This window comes from Phodopus roborovskii, unplaced genomic scaffold, assembly GCF_943737965.1.
Source record: "Phodopus roborovskii unplaced genomic scaffold, PHOROB, whole genome shotgun sequence".
Taxonomy (NCBI): Eukaryota; Metazoa; Chordata; class Mammalia; order Rodentia; family Cricetidae; genus Phodopus; species Phodopus roborovskii.
The window spans coordinates 1,583,333-1,601,300 of NW_026125675.1; the positions used below are offsets into that span (position 1 = coordinate 1,583,333).

The following is a 17,968-nucleotide window of genomic DNA, read 5'->3' on the forward strand; positions in this document are numbered from 1 at the left end:
AGCGGTGGACTTAGAAGGGAACATGACCAGACAGTGCTGACTGTAGCAGTCTCCTCCTCAGCCTGTGGGTGGAAAAAAAAAAACAGAAAAGCATGTTGCTTTCAGGCAACCACCAGGAGCCACCAAGCTGCCCCACAAAATATGGAGCCATTATTACTACTTGTCCATTTTGCTTGATTTTTAAGAAAATCTTCGACAAATTAAATCTATCTGTAATATACAGGGCTAGTTATATTTCATATTTTATCTGGTGGCAGTTTTATTATGTTGTCTCCCCTAAGAAACTTGCAATTTCTAAGTTTTTAAGTTTTGGTGAAAATCTGCACTTATATTCCATTCTCCTTGTTAATGTCTGCATTACAATATATTCTTTTTCATTCCAGATACTAGTTTTTGTTTCTTTATCTTGATCAGTAGTGCTTACCAGTTTTACAATTTTTTTTTTGTTTTGTTCGTTTTGTTTTTCAAGACAGGGTTTCTCTGTGAACCCTTGGGTATCTTGGAACTCGAGCTATAAACTAGGCTGGCTTCAAACTCGGGAATCCTCCTGCCTCTGCCTCTTGAGTGCTGGCATGAAAGATGTGCACCTCCAAAAAATCAGCTCCAGTTTTACAACTCTTTAAAGGGACACTTGTATTATTTATATACATTGCTGATTTCCTCAACTATGTGTGACAAGTCTTCACTTTACATTTTACAAATTAGATTTACTCCTGGTCCTGGCTCTAGCTTTTTTAAAAGGACTGTTGGGTTACTGTGTAGTGAGATAGTCCTTCTGTGGCACTGACCACGCCCATTGGGGGGTGGAGCCATGGGCGGAAGTGACCTGTGGAAGGAGGTCGGAGGGGGCCAGGAAGGGCGCTCTCTTTCTGGCGTGACTCGGACAGGAGACTCGGACAGGAGAGGATCGGGTTGAATTTCCTGGTGTTCATCTGTCTAGGTTGTAAGTTATTCCTCCCTGAATAAACATCTATTCGGCCTATTTGTTTATCCTGATCCTTATTTACTGCAATATCACTGTCTTAGGCATTTGTTCTTTATTTTTGTTACATTTTTAAAATGTAGCATATTACACACTTGTGTGTAGATGCATGTGTCTCATAAAAGTACCCTGTACAGATCAAGACAAGTGTCAGGAATCAGTGCTAAACTTCCACCTGGTCAGCCTGCGTAATCAAGCTCAGGTTGCTGGGATCCTTTACCTTCTCAGTCTTTTTGTCAGCCCATATTTATTCTTTTCTTTTCTAATAGAAATGTCTAAAACAGATTTCTGCTAGTCCCTTCTTTATTTGCCCTCCTAATTTAGGCAAGTTATAGTTTTTTATTATTGAATTTGAAATCTTTTCTTCTAACTAAATTTATCTTCAACGCACAAAGCAAATCATAATTTTTTGACCCACAGAATTCCAAACATTTACTCATTTCAGATAGAATTACATCGTGGTTTAAAGGGCCTGCATACTCAAGTGCAATCCTTTTAAATGTTTCATATTTTGCCAGAGAATTCCTAGCTTCAAATGATCCCCTTGTCTCAGCCTGTTGCATATCTGTGAATACAACAAGTGCACATTACTGCTTGTTACTTAAAAAGATATGTTTTTTAAATGTAGTGGCTGAATGCATGTGTGTACAATGTAGTACAATCTATAGGACTGCTGGGCCTTCCAATCCCAAGTGCACAGCACCTGTCCCCTGATTTGTCATTTCCTTTCCACCCACCAGTTCAAGTGCAGCAAGTAAAGGTCTCTGATCCTCTATCATATTCATCTCAAGAAGCCACTCAGCCTTTTCTTTTTTTGTGCTCTCCGTCCTGTGGCAGTGACCAGTTCTTCCCATCTGCCCCACACCCCTGCCACTTATTTCTGTCTACGGGTCAAATACAAGGTCGTGGCACATGGCAATAGACAAGAGCACTCAGCCAGCAGCAAGCTTCTATTGGTCAAAGTGCAGAGTGCTCCCAAATGCTTAAATATTGTTGGTCTCCTTAGGCCTTCCTATACTAAAAAGCTGTAGGCTTTAGTTACGTCCGAAGCCAGCAGGTATTCATTTCTTCGTCCCTGCCATAATTGGGGTACCGCTGTTCCCGGACCTTAACACATGCCCCACAACTAAGGGTTGTTCCACCAGGTGGAAGATAGTACGCCATCTCCCCGAAGGCATGCGCACCCCCTGCCAACAGCGCCCCTCTCCGTTTCCTTCCTCCATGCTGAGCATGGCCGTCACGAGCATGGCCGCCACGAGCATGGCCGCCATGTTGTACTCAAAAGGCCGCCCTCGGTGCCTCAGAGGCCCAACCTGTTAGCCGAGCAAGGACGAAACGCGCGTGCGCACACATTCCTTCTCTACGGTGCAGAGTCTGTTCTGTATGGTTCTACCATTTGTTCAGTGGCTCAACCTCCGACCGCTGTACCGCATCCCTCCTTCCACGTGTTTGCTCAGACCGGCGGGTGCCACGGCACACTACACGTCGGCACGTGAACACCCACGCACGCCATTACAAGCCAGGGCCCAGTCCCGTACAGCCCGACCTACCGGGAAGCCTGAGGTGTAGCCTACGGCACGTCACTACCGCCCCGGGGAAACGGTCAGTATCCAACCGGTCCCCTCTGACGTCCTCCTCACAGAACCTGCAGACAACGAGTAAAATCCCCTCAGCCTTCTGTGTCCCCACGCAAGCGACCAGACTAGGCCGAACACAGTAGGCCTCGCTCAGGCGGATCCCACAGGGCCCTCGCCAGGCCCTCGCCAGGCCGTCGCCGGAGCCTACCTGGCACCTCCGGACAACCCGGCCTGCGCCCCAGTGGCCAACCAATGTCCCTACCTGATTGTTCACTTTCCCCGACTCTGCTCCCCTCAGGACTCCCACGCGCGACTGTTCAGAGTCACCTCAGTGAGCGGCCGAACTGATGTGTGAGGCTCTCACTCAGCGGACGAACTCCCAGAACCCCCTATTTCTCCCAGAAGCCTCCTCTACATTTGCGAGAAAATTCTAGAGACCTCTATAGCAAATGATTGGATCAATAGCCCTTGGGGGCGGAGCCAATGTTAACAGGGAACATATCAACCAATGTAAAGGCTCAACATGGGCAGGCTTTAGATGTCTAGAAGTTATAAACACGCTCATTGGTCCTTGTTCTAGTCATTTTGACGGAGGTGTAAAGAAGCTGCTCGACACCAAGGGCGACTACCGGCGTTCTATAATCGATCTTGAAGCTTTCTTATTCAGTTGAAAAGCATAAAATTTAAGGTTTTGCAATACATTTCCCCACATATCATGATGACTTTTAATCTTAGGGACTTTAGTTTGTTCTTTCGTTTATTCGTCTGTTTGTTTTTCGAGACGGAGTTTCTCTCGGCAACACTCCTGGTTGTCCTGGAATTCACTCTGTAGACCAGACTGTCCTCAAACTCAGAGAGATTTGCCTGCCTCTGCCTCCGAGTGCTGGGACTAAAGGTGTGCGTCACCTTAGCTGATAGTTTTTACCCTTTATTTTCTATTATAAACGTCACATTTGGAATTGACTTTCTTAAAGCCTCCCATTTGATCCTCAACTCAGAACAAATGCAGGAATGGTGATGAACACTGGTCATCCCGGCTCTTGGGGAATAGACACAGAAAGAGGAGGAGTTTAGGGTCATCCTCAACTACATAAAGACTTAGAAGCCAGCTTTGGCTATGTGACTCCATCTGAAGAAAAAAAAAAGGGAATAAAAAGCTATTTATTATCAGGCGTGATGATGCAAACCAACAATTTTAGATATTAGGAAAGCGGGGGTAAATTAGTCAAAGCCAGATTGTACAATTTAGAAACACTCTGATGAAATAAAGAGGAAAAAGAAAATAAAAGAAGGTTCACCTCAGGAGCATGGTACTTACCTCCATGCACAAGTCTCGGGTTCAATTCTCATGCTCCCAGGAAATGGGAGGAAAGCTATTTCCTTTTTCTTAGACTTACTCTCTGTGTGTTGTGTTATTGTGCATCTCTTACTACCACCGCATTATAATTTTTTTGACTCTATAGGGACCAAAAGCTCAAAAACCTTTATTGGATTTTTTTTCTACCGATATCAAACTTTGGATACTTCTTCCTCAACCCCAGAGTAGTTACATTTGCAGGCTTGTACCATCAGACCTGACCTAATTTTTTTCAATAATTTTATCCTCCAGTGCATATAGAGAAATTCTTTATACATATTTATTACACTTTATATTTCTCCATAGAGCATCACAGATCGATTATTTTCATTTTTTCTTTTTTTTTCTTTTCTTTTTATTTTGTTTAAATATCTTATCCTCTCAGCTTTCCAGAATGAATAATTTCTCTTCATCTATGTTCAGGAACTTTTTATTCATTTTTTTGTGATCTACAATCTGTTAGAATGATCAAATTAAAAGTACTCTATGTTTTATTTCAATTATGGATTAATAATTTTTTCATCTTTGACTGGGTGGAATGTTTAAGAAACACTCTTAGTATGTAAACCCAAGATGTCCTATAACTCACTAAATAACCCAGCCTGTTCACACAATTTCTGCTATTCTATCTTGCCCTCTGGAGTACGGAGTTTACAGGCATATACCACTATACCTAACTCATAGCTGTTCCTTTTCAATACTTTTTCCATGCTGAATTTTTATATCATTATAAACATGATTTATAAAGTTACCATACAAAGTATTACATATCATTATAGAAATTTTTAATACAATTGTTTTAGTAGATTATTCCTCTAGCCACTAAAGTTCACCCTTGTAACCTCCTCTTAGACTCTTTTCCTCTTTTATGTCCTCTGTCTCATCCTTCTTATCACCTATTTTTACCCTCAACAACTTTCGAGTTGTTATGGTTTTTTTTTTTTTAAGTTTTTAGCTAAAGTTACACTTTACATTTATATGGTGCAAGTATATAGTATAGATTAGGTGCCAAATATGAGAGAAAATACAATTTTTACTTTCTAAGTTTGAGACACATAAGTTATTACATTTTCTAAATCCCACTATATTTCCTGAAATTTTCATTTTTATTTACAGTAGTGTATAATTCCATTGTGTATCCATTCATTTGTTGATGGACATCTAGATTGTTTCTGTTTCCTTGTGATGATAGATAGAACACCAAAAAACATGAATATGGAAGTATCTCTGTCTGATATGGAGTCCTTCGCATACATGTCCAGGAGAGGCATAGCTGTGTCATATGGTAGTTATATTTTTTACTGTTTTGAATAAACCACCATACTAATTTCCATAATAGCTGTACTAGTCTGCACACCTATCAGTAGTGAATAAAGTTTCCTCCCCACCTCCTCAATCTTCACAAGCATTTGTTCTTAGATTTCTTTTTAAGGACCATTCTGACTGGGGTGAGGTGAAATTTCAAAGTGGTTTTAATTTGTATATCACTAATGGCTAGGATGTCGAACATTTTTTAAAGTGCTTAATGGACATTTTTAGGACAGTTTATTTCTTTCACTAGCCCTTGTTAATTGCCAGAGGATTTGTTTGTATGTTTAATTTGTGCCATTCTTTTCAGATTCTGGATATTAGCCCCTGTCTGAAATATGGCTGCTGAAGTTTTCTTTGCTGGGAGAAACCTTCATGTTGGGACTGACTGGAGTCCTGGCCTCAAGTTGCTCTCCCCCCCCCCAACTGGTGCTGAGAACTGAGTAAGTTCTGTTTTCAGGGTTGTTTACCAACCCCATTTCTTGAGTACGCCTTGCCTTGGTACTGATCCAAGGATCAGGCAATGAGATGTTCCCACTGCTGGCTCACTTTCCGGTTTGGGTCAGGTATAAAACCTCCCTGGTGCTGTACAATAAAAGCTTCTGATCCTGAAACATCCAGAGTGCGTATTCTTTTAACCCTGATGTCCTTTGCTCTTTTCCGGTCCCTGGCCATGCAGGCACGGCACCTTCAAATTTATTTTTTCTCATACTTCTGTTAGTACTATTTATTTATTTTGCATTTTGACATTTTGACTCTAATTTGTCATAGTTTCTTCTTTGATCATGTCTATTGTGATTATGAATGTCTCTTGTGTTTGTATTTCTACTTCATTGTCTAGATTTGGGGAGTTTACTGCCGCAATGTCACTAGATGATCTGTCTATTCCTTTAAACTTTATCTCTAAGCATCTTCTACACCATGAATTAATAGGTTTAGCCTCTTGAATGTATCCCAGACCTCTTAGAAATATTGTTCATGTTTAACCTTTATTCCTACTGTCTGTTTGTATTATGTGTTCTCTATGCCCTCCACCCTGAAATTTGTTCTTCTCCATGGTCTTGTGTTTCCCACAATGTTTTCCAATGTGGTTTTATTTGGTTAGCTATTTATTTCATTTCCATTATTTCTGTTTAGACCTTTTTAAATATTTCACTTTCATTATTGAATTTTTCCTCAAATTTATGAAGTAAAGTGGTGCTGCCAGGAGCAGACGTGTTTTATTCTTGTGAAAAACCTTAGGTTATTAAACATATTAAATGTCATATTCTGTAGTTTTTTGAAGTGTTTGAAGAGCATCAATCTGTCTAAAATATAACTGTTTAACCTTAAAAACCGTTTTATTTCAATAGCCCCTCTTTCAATTCCAGATCTCTTAGCAGCTGTCATGTGTTTATCAGAAATAAAACAATTCAACATCAACACAATAATGCATAGGGTTCAGACTCCCTGTATATTTCCCATCTTACATGGCTTTTTTTGTATTACTTTTACCTTCTTTTTAAAGGCTTTATTTTTATTATTTTAAACTCTTTCTTTCTGTGATTATCTATCTTCCCTTTCTTAAGCCTATGCTGATGTTGAATACACTAGAACATGGTTAGAGGTTTTTTCCCATCTGAACCTCTTTTATCATGTATATCTAGTATTTTTTGACTGTGTAAGTATACTTTAAAATGCTAAGCTACAGATGGGTTCTCCCTGCAACTCTATCAGCTGGCTCTGCTAAAAGCCAAGCCTAAGGCTTTTGGCCTGGTCAGAGGTTCGTGACTAGAAACTGCATTTGACACCTGCCTTCCCCTTCCCACTATGCCAGAACTCTAGCATGCTGATGCTTCACAGTGGCAGGTACTTTTTACTTATTTTATTTGCTTGTTTGTTTGTTTCTATTTAACATGAAAAAAGGTGTTTAGGTGTTCTGCTGCAAGGCATAATTTCTTAAATGAACTGTATCCATTTTTTTTTTCAGCTTTCATGGGCCCTACATAGAAATTCAGGTCCATGTTGGAATGCCACAATGTAGTTACTCTTTACTCTGGTGGTGGTGATGGTGGGGCTGCTGCCCAGCTCCTAAATGAGTTACACAGAGGCTTATTCTTACTTATGAAGGCCCAGCCTTAGCTTGGCTTATTTCTAGTCAGCTTTACTTCTTTTTTTTTTAAATAATATTTTTTAAATTTAATTTGAAACAAGCTTGTTTTACATGTCAATCCCAGTTCCTGAACCCTCCCTCCTGCCCTCCCCTGTTCCCCCCACCAACGCCAGCCCATCTCCTTTCTGCTCCCCAGGGAGGGTGAGGTCTTTCATGGGGAATCTTCAAAGGCTGTCATATTATTTGGATTTGGGGCAGGGCCTAGGCCCTCCCACATGTGTCTAGGCTGAAAGTATCCCTCTGTGGAATGCTAGCCAGCTTTTCTTAAATTATCCCATCTGCCTTTTGCCTCTGGGCTTTTATCTTTCTCTCTTCTGTATACCTTTCTTTAGTTCTTACTCTGTGGCTTGCTGTGTCCTCCTTTCCTTCTCTTTCTCTTGCTCCTTTATTTTTTCCTCACAGATTTCTCCCCCTATTTATTCTCTTTGCCTTCCAGCCCTGCCTATCCTTTCTCCTGCCTTGCTATTGGCCACTCAGCTCTTTATTAAACCAATCAGGTGTTTTAGACAGGCAAAATAACACACCTTCACAGAGTTAACAAATGCAACACATCATTACATCATCAAACACAGTATAAACAAATGTAATGAATCTCAAAGTAATATTCCACAACAATGGTCCTGCTCTCTCTTAGCTGAAGAACCTCCGTAGAAGTTTGCTTTCATTGTGGCAATATTAGCCACTGGGCAAGAAACTGCTCTTGCCTTGACTGCTTGACTGTGTGGCTGTCTTACAGTTTCAGAGGTTCAGCCCATTATCATTATGACTGGGAGCATGGCGGCATTTTTCTGATGGAGTAGCTGTGACTTCTATATCTTGGAGGCAAGAGGAAGTCAACTGACACACTGGACATTATCCTGAGCATGGAAAACCTTAAAATTTGATCCCACAGTAACACACTTCCTCCAACAAGGCCATAGCCACTCCAACGAAGCCACACCTTCTAATAGTGCCACTCCCTATGGTATTATGGGGGCCAATTGCATCCAAACTACCAGAGCCATGCAGCCTGGTATCCTCTGGGTGCTCAAAAACAAGAGACTCAGTTAGTAATGGTCCCTTCACCAAAAATATCAATTCCCCTGTGAGTTGCTTTTATTGCTCTGTCTCTTGTACTGTCAGGGAGTTTCAGTTCTAATATTTTGTCACAATTGTTGCCTACAGAAGGTTGGTCTGACACAGGCTATCCACCACAGCTGAAGGCAAAAGCTGGATCTTGGTTGAGTTTCTATTGCTGCAACACAAAATACCATGGCTGGCTTATAAAAGAGTTTAATTGGACATACAGTTACAGAGCAATTGATTCTAAGATAGCAGAGTGAAGGCATGACAACAGATGGATGGAGAAGAAGCTGAGGATACACGAGAAATAGTGTGGGCTTTTCCACCCAAGTGACACACCTCCTCACCCTTCCCAAACAGCCCACTGGGACCAAATATTCAAAAACATTGGACATTCTCATCCAAACCACTACATTCTACTTCCTGGCCCCCATAGGCTCATAACTATATTATAATGCAAAATGCATTCAATCCAGCTTCAAAAGTTCAAAAGTTCTCATAGTCTTTCAGTTTCAACACTGTTGAAAGGTTCAAAGTTCAAAATTACATACTTGCAACATACAATGTCAAAGAATACATACTACCATTCCAAAAAATGGAGGAATTGACAGAAAAGATGTGGATTCCTTCCAGACTAATGTGGCTTGATCAAGCAAGACCGCCTGAAACAGAGTACCAGGTAATCCTACATTCAAAACAGCTGGACAAAGCAGCCTTGCAGACTACAGCCAGGATTTCTGCATCTTAGAATCTCCTATGACAGCGCCCCTTACCAACAAGAAGTAGTTTGGAAAGAACGACACCCAAATTCCTAAATATTGTCTATAAATAGAAAATTTCTCAGGACTTTCCCTTTCATGGGTTAGGAGCTTAACTGGATGGGGTTTTGCCCTGAGGTCATCACTCTCTTTATTCCACTTTGAATCAGGATTCTTATCTTTTTCAGCACAAGCCTTAGTTCCAATATTAAATTTCCTCAAACTGTACATTTTGTGTTTTTTGTTTTTTTTTTTTTTTTTTGTTTTGTTTTTATTTGGCTCCAATTGCTCTTTTTCACCGTAAAATTCTGCAACAGTGATTACTAATAACCATATAACATAGTCAATATTAGGCTATTTTGAAATCTCTTCTGCCAACAAAATTACTCTATATATTTTCATTTTATGTTAAGCCATATTCTTAGGGCAAGGGCAAAAAGCAGCCACATTCTTTGCCAAAATATCACAAGAATGAATGTTCTGTAGTCCAGTTTCTAATACTGTTCCCCTCTCAGACCTCTCAAATTGGGCCTCCATAATTTACATTGATCTCAGCACTACTGTCCTCCAAGCCCCTATTAAGATGGTCCATTAAGCCCCACTTCCTGCATTCAACCACTTTCCTAGTCCAAAGTTCCAAAGTCTTCCTTAAACCTCCCCTAAACATCATGGTCAGGTCTGTCACAGCAATAACCCACTCCCTGTTACCATCTTCTGTCTTAGGTTCCTAATGCTATGACAAAAACACCATGACCAAGGCAACTTATTAAATAGTTTAAATTGGCTTATACTTCCAGAAGACTTGAGTCTGTGATGTCAGAGTGAAGGCATGGTACAGGTGGCTGGAGCACCAGCTGAGAGTTCACATACTGATCTATAAGCAGGAGACAGAGGGTACTCTGGGCCTTTGAAACATCAAAGACCACAACCCTAGTGATGCACGTCCTCCAACAAGGCCACACCTCTTTATCCTTCCCAAACAGTTTCACCAGCTGGAGACAAAGCATTGAAACATATGTGTAGTGATATATTATTTATGATTCATTAAATCTTGACTGAGGATTCAGAAAGCAAAGTCAGCCTCAAGCTATAGAGATCAGGCAGTGGTGACACACACCTTTACTCCCAGCAGCCAGAAGCCAGGAGGTGGTGGTACACACCTGTAATCCTAGGACTTGGGTTAAGAGGTAGACGGAACTCTGTGAGTCCAAGGCCACCCAGATCTACACAAGAATGAATCCGTTTAAAAGAGAATTACAGCTCACACCTTTAATCCCAACTTTAGGGAAGTACGTAAGACAGAAGCAAGGTCTCAGAGAGGCATTCATTCTCCAGCCACACCAAGGAGAGGCAGCAGTTTGAGACTTGGTGAAGAGCTTATACTTGGATCAGCCCTTTCAGCCTGAACTAGAGGTGAGAAATAGTGGCTGCCTGCTTTGCTTTTCTGAGCTTCACCTTGAAGTTTGAACACCAATATCAATTTCTGGGTCTTTTATTTATTTGTGTTACAGTTTTTCTTGGTTTGGTTTGGTTTTTGGTTTTTCCATACAACATTTCTCTGGGTAGCCTTGGCTGTCCTGGAACTCACTCTGTAGACCAGGCTGGCCTCAAATTCACACATCTTCCTGCTTCTGCCTCCTGAGTGCTGGGATTAAAGGCATGTGCCAACACCACCCCATGATCATGTTTTTTTTTTTTAAATAATAGTTTTATCCCAAAACACTTGGGCAATCTCCTCCAAACTTCTTTAGTGTTGCAGAATGTCAATAATGAAATGCTCATGTAGCCTGTGGGCATCCACATGATTGAAAGAATTCCTTTCCCTACTTATTTGCGCACATGTTTTTGTGTGTAATTTCAGGTGCATATACATGCAGGGAAGCCAGAAGTTGATATGGGGACATCTTACCCAATTGTTCTCTACCTCCTCTGGTCCCCCTACTTGGTAAGTAAACACTACCAACTGACCCCATCTCCCCAGCCTCCTTTCCCTCCTTTTATAATGAGTCAAGAGTCACTTAACATAAGAGACACCTTTTATAGGGCTGAAAAGATGGCTCTGTGTTTAAGAGCACTGGTTGCTCTTGCAGAGGACCTGAATTCAATTTTCAATACTCACATGGCAGCTCACAACCATCTGTAACTGCAGTTCCAAGGATCCAATACCTGCTTCTGGTCTCTGTGAGCACCAGAAATGCACTGATACATAGACATGCATGCAAGAAAAACACTGAAAACACCCATACACATAAAATAATAAAATTAAAAAAATTAACAGCACTATTTTAAAGGATATAACTCAGTGGCATTCAATGCTTTCACTGTGTTATTCAGCCCTGCATATATCTCTAGTTCTGAATCTTCTGAATCTTCTGAATCTGGCCTCCCAGCCCAGGTTTCTGGCTATGAATTTGCCTCTTTCAGAGTCATTATGTTTTATAAAGATTTGGTGGGGGATTCACTACACAGTGATATTGTAGCAAAATGAAGGCGCAAGTATTATCTTACTTGCACTCCTGAATGAAAGAAAACCACCACTTGGGGCTACATGGAGGTGCGTTTAGGGACGGGAAACTGTTAGGTTATTGTGTATATAACAGGAATTGGGCCAATTCCCTGTAGAACTGTATGAGCCCCTTGTTTTCTGGGATCTAGTCCCTGATTGAGAATGAGATTTAAAAAAAAAAACAGTTGGGGGTGAGTATTTAATAGCCCTAAAAACTGGGACCTTAAGATATGATGTGGTAGGAATGGGGGCTTAGCAACAGCCTATAAAAGACAAAGATTTTAGCCACAACCAAAAACTAGGTCAACACAGCTCTTGTGACATGTCATTACATCATATAAATGGAACCATAAAATATGTGGCCATTTGTGTCTGGGTCTGACATTTTTAACTTCACAAAAGAATCCCTAGGGTTTATCCATCTGGTAGCATACATCACAATTTCCTTCATTTTATGCACAAATAATACTTCATTGTTTAAATATACCAGATTTTGTTTATCTATTTGTCTGTTGATGGATGGTTGCATATGTTTCTGTCTGATGACTAGTGTGACTGCTATGAATGTGGGTGTATAGGTTTTTAGTGTAGACACCTGGTTTTAATTATTTTGAGTATGCACTCAGAGTAGAATTGCCTGATCATGTGGTAACTGTGTTTAACTCATTGAGTAACCATACACATGGATTTGTTTTCCTTGTGTTGGGGGAGAATAGGCATTGAGTGTATGCATGTTTCCCTATGTGAGGACATACATGCATGGTAGTGCACATGAATGTGCATATATGTATATATGGAGGCCAGAGGTAGACATTAAGTGTCCTCCTCAACAACTCTCTGCCTTATATATGGAGAGACAGTCTCTCACTTGAACCTAGAGCTGGCCAACCGACCTAGTTAGTGTAGCTACATAGCTTGCTCCAAGGATCCCTGTCTGTGTTTCCTGTGTGTACTGGGATTATAGATGGGCCACCACACCCACCTGGCATTTATATAGGTGCTGGACATCTAATATCCATTCTTGACACTTCCAATATCTCCCCACTGGGCAATCTCAGGATCCATTCACTTTGTTTTTGAGATGTCTCTCTTTTAGCCTGGAGCTTACCTAGTAGGCCAGTAAACCCCTGAAGTCTACCTGTATACAGTTCCCCTGTACTGGGATTATACATGTGCACCATCAGGCCCAGATTTTTGTATTGTTAAAGTTTTATTTACCTCATTTATATGAATGTTTTGCCTTAATGTGTGTATTGTGTGAATTCCTGGTGCCCTCAGAGCTCAGAAGAGGGTGTCAGATGCCTTGGAACGGGAGTTATAGATGGTTGAGAGCCAGCATATGTGTTCTGGGAACCAAACTTGGTCCTCTAAAAGAACAGATTTCTCTTAACTATTGAGTCATCTGTCCTGCCCCAGACCTAGCTTTTGCATGGTTTTGGATAGCAAACTCAGACCCTCTTGCTTAGAAGGCAAGTATATTACTGATGAACCATTTCCCAGCCCCCCCCCACACGCACACACTTACTCAAACTCTTATCCAGCTGGAGAGATGGTTTGGCTGTTAAAGTCTAGGCTGAGTGAGGACACCAGGAAATTGGTTCCCATGCCAAGGGCTTGAGGGTTGATAGAGTAGACAAGGTTTACATAGCCTCAGACTTCTGTACATCAATTAGTGTAGACACTAGTCAGGCAAATGACAATTTGCTTCAAGAATGCTCTTCTATTAGGCTTGAAAACAACATGGAAGTCCTGTTTGGAGTAGCAGAGAAACCAGAAGGAAGTCAGGAGGGGCAATGATTCACAGAGTTTTCACATGCCCTGGTGGGTGACTACAGTTTGTTTGCCACAGGAGAGAGTAAGAGGGGATAGAGACTAGGGGACATGAGGACAGCCACATATTTACTGACCATTTAAACTGCCCTGAGGTCCCTTATCATCCTTGATGAACTGTCAACCAGCATTGGCCAATTATAAATTCGTACTTCTGATGAAGTTTCTTTTTGGAGGAGGGTTTTGAGACAAGGTTTCTCTGTGTAAAAATCCTGGCTGTCTTGAAACTCAATATGTAGACATGGCTGGCCTTGAACTCACAGAAATCTGTCTGCCTCTGCTGGAATTAAAGGTGTGTGCCACTCTCGCCTTGCTTCTGATGAAGTTTCTATGAAATCAGACATAAAAGATCATTTAAGGGGTTAGAGAGATGGCTCAGTGGTTCAGAACATCTGCTGCTTTCCCACAGGATCCGATTTCAATCCCTCCTTCTTAGCCACACTGATGGAGAGGTCAGGCCTGTTGTTGCCTGTGTTCCTTCGCAAGCACATCGCCACTGCCATTCTCAGCCTGACATCACGTCACCCATCTCCTGCACATCCTGCTCCACTGTGCCTCACAATGGACCACTCCTCTCTTTCTGCTCACTCTCACTCTGCACCTGGAGGTACAGGTATGTTTTTGGTTTTTTAACATGGACCCAGACAGTAAAGGAAGAGAAACCCATAAATGGAGCTTCCAGGAATGTCTGGAAAGCTGAAGGAGTAGGATGATGGGCGGAAGAAAGAGATTTTTTAAAAGAAGGAAGTGAAGGGGGCTGGATCCAAGTGCACATAGAAAAGACAGCCATGTGAAGATACAGAAAAGGATTAGAAGGGTGCAGCTATAAGTTGGGGATCACCAGATACTACCCAATGGCTGATAGACGGAAGAAGAGCAGCCTTCAGGATGAAGACAGAACCCACCAACACCTACATCTCAGGCCTCCGGAGAAGAAATCCACCCTTTCTTTGAGACATATCACTGACATACAGCACCGTCTTGTACTGCCTCTTTCCAGGTTAAGCTTAGATGCAAGCAATGAGGCGAGTTCAGCAATGAGGAGAAATTCAGCAGCTGAGACAGGAAAGAGGAACAGACAGATGTGGAAAACCTAGCAAAGGGAACTCAGGAAAGCAGCATGCCACAGGGCTTGGGGCGGCAAAGCGCTCCTGGCCTGAGAACTCTAAGATCCAAGCAGAACATCAGAGGGAGACAGCTCAGGGCAAGTTCTGGGACAGTGAGGGAGAGGCTGACTACTGACCTTGGGCTTCGCTCTCAGAAGAATGGCGGCCATAGTCAGGGCTGAGAGAGGTACAAAGACAGTGAGTGAGGGCTTGGTGCAAAAATTGCTTTATAGTATTTTATTCTTTTGACAAATAATACCAAGGACAGGCACTTGCTGCGCTTGTAGAGTTTCTCCCCACTGTGAATGATCCTGTGCATGATGAGATTGGAACCGGTATCTTTTGAGGATGTGTCTGTGTACTTTAAAAAGACAGAATGGAAGCTTCTTGATCTCAAACAGAGGAATCTCTACAAGCAGGTCATGCTTGAGAACTACAGCCATTTGGTGACAGTGGGTAAGTAATCCTACCATGTATATATACCAGTCACACCTACTGTCTCTGGACTCCAGTTCTGAATTTTCTTGCTTGTTCATTGCTGTGAACCAAAGAATAAGTACATTTCTTTATCTGATCCATTCATACTTTGTAGATCAGTTGTGATATAAAAAAGAAGTTCTTCTAAATAATTTGGACTTGTAAATGCTCACGATAAATTCAGTAATGACCTCTCAGACTCATTTTGCACATAAAATCAGAGGTTGACAAAATATTTTTCTATACAGAAACAGATGCCTATTACATTAGAATATTTACTTGCAGCATTTTAGACTCATTCTATTGTTTTACAACAGATGTATTTGACATTCAGCTTGCTTTATAGAAGTCAGTAACATCTTCCACTTACACTGGCCATGAGGCCCTATGCTAGGGCCAGGCAGTGCACTTGCTTTCCAATCCTGGAGAAATCTAGGCAGGATCTGGGGCAACTTCCAGCCAGCTGCTCTCTTTTTACTTTAACATGCTCCATCGTCCTGTGTTTGTGTATCTACAAGAGGATATTCATCTTGCCAGTCCCAGGCAAAATCAAGACTCACAGAAGTGAATGACGTGACCCAACTTCTTCCTCTAATGAACAGTGTCTAGGCTTGGGCTTCCTCTTTACTGCCATCTTCCTAATTGAGATGGCTCCTTTGGGATGGGTAGGGAATTGTTAGAATAAGCTCTCTTTCATTTTTTCTGACTCTACAGACAACCCCTGTCATCTGACCCCTTGGAGGGAGACTGTTTCCTTCACTGGGTTCTCTCTGACCATCAAGAAAAAGTTGGAGACACATTTTCTCTTAAGACTTCTAGAATTCTCACTTGAGTTTAGTGGAAAAACATGCTGCCCCAAGCGTATGACTACGAGTGATCTTTCTTGGCTATACTTTCCGAGGAGTCCTTTGCTCTCTGAAGACACAGGCTGAGCTCTGTTTAGAAATTATTCTGTCCTTAACTACAAAGGTTCTGATTTTCTTCATTTCTATGAACAGGATTTGCTTTCTCGAAGCCTAATCGGGTGTCCTCGTTGGAATGAGGGGAGAAGCCCTGGATTACAGATGGCAGAATAGGGACTTCAACAGGATCCCATGCTGGTGAGTAAGGCACCCTCAGCCAGCTTGCTAGTGCCAAGGATAAAAAACAAGGGCTGGACTAAGGACGGTGGTGTGGACACTAATACTTTGCGTAAGACATCCTCTTTAGTGAGGGGTGTTGGACTCCTCAGTGCACACCTCCCTTGTGTCTACCACTGGTGCTCCGCCCCACTTTCCAGCATACCCTCTAAAAAGAGCAGAAACTCTCCCTCCAACCTGCCTCATGGTTTTGTTTTTGTTTATTCCGCACTTGCAGTTTCTTGGTGGAAAGATAAAAATCGGGGAAATGCTCCACAAAAACCCAAAGAAGTGACACTGTTTGTGGCTCTGTCATTACAGGGAATGGGGTAAAGAGAAAGATGGTGACTTCAAAACCAAAACTTTTTGGAAGAGGTCTCCTTGGAGGCACCTCAGGATTGTCAGTGCCAAGACATCCTCATGACTCCAGGCCAAATCCTATCGTAAGGTACCAGCACTCCAGAATCACGGATAAGCGCTATCTGTGTCAGCACTGCAGAAAATCCTTCAGCCAAAGCCCCAATCTCATCATGCACAGGATCATTCACAGTGGGGAGAAATTCTACAAGCGCAGCAAGTGCGGGAAGCTCTTCTGGTGCAGCTTTGCACTGCTGGAGCATCAGTGTATCCACAGCGGCAACAAGCCCTTTGAGTGCGAGGAATGTGGCAAGATCTTCACGCGCAATTCCATTCTTGTCAAGCACCAGATCATCCACAGCAGCGAGATGCCATTTATGTGCCGAGTGTGCAGCAAGCTGTTCCAGAAGAGCTTTGCGGTGCTTCAGCATGTGCACATTCACAGCGATGAGCGGCCTTATGAGTGCAGTGAGTGCGGTAAGGCATTCAGTGGCAGCTCCAACCTCATTGAGCACCAGGGTACCCACAGTGGCCAGAAGCCCTGCATCTGTCAGGAGTGCAGCAAGAACTTCAAGGGCATTCGCAGCTCATCCACCACCAGCACAGCCACAGTGGCGACAGGCCCTTCTCATGCCGCGAGTGAGGTAAGACCTTCCGTGGCCACTGGGGCCTTAGCCTACACCAACGTGTGCACAGTGGTGAGAAGCCATACCTGTGCAGTGATTGTGGCCTGGCCTTCCGTCTCCCGGCCAACCTCTTCAAACACCAGGTGGCGCATGGTGGCATGAGGCTCCCACGTGACTGCATCCTCCTGAAGCATCAGTGTTGGCCCCCGTGGGTCTCTGCCCCAGGACACCAGAGAAGGCAGCTCATCAGATCCCCAGTCCATAGACACCAGTGAGAAGCCCCAAGCGTGTGAACGCTGTGGCCAGGTCTTTGAGAATAAGCTGCTGCAGTGTCGCCATTTGTGTATCCATGACGACAAAGATAACAAGAAGCAGAAGCTGATTACTGCCAGCACCTGAGGTTTGGAGAAGCTGCCACCTCTCAGCCAGGATCTGGACTCCCAGCCAGCAGAAGAAAGCAACAGTGAAAGAAATGAAAGTTTCCTGTGTGCTGAGAAGGCCCAGGGCCCATTCTCACCTTGAGTCTGGAAACAGGGCAGCTACTCAATGACAGGGTAGCCCCTTTCCCCAGTGTGAAACAGAAGCAACTCAGAGTGACAGGGTGGCCCTACCCTTTCCTTGATAGGTAGAAAAGGAGGGCTCCCTCCCTAGTGTTTGATCATTCAGTTAATGCCTAGAGATTGCACAGGAAGGTTCCTCAAGAAGCCTAGGCAGGGTACTCCTGTGTGTGCTTGGGTGTGTCAGTGAGGTCT

General features: G+C 42.7%; 1 protein-coding gene across 1 annotated transcript; it reads left to right on the forward strand.

Annotated features, from left to right (window-relative positions):
• The first annotated feature begins 14,943 nt into the window (after window positions 1-14,943).
• On the forward strand, window positions 14,944-17,738 carry Zfp92 (ZFP92 zinc finger protein). The gene is given in 5 exon segments (XM_051178380.1): window positions 14,944-15,094; window positions 16,114-16,215; window positions 16,555-17,166; window positions 17,169-17,410; window positions 17,412-17,738. Coding segments are annotated over 5 exon segments (1,434 nt in total).
• The last annotated feature ends 230 nt before the right edge of the window (window positions 17,739-17,968 follow it).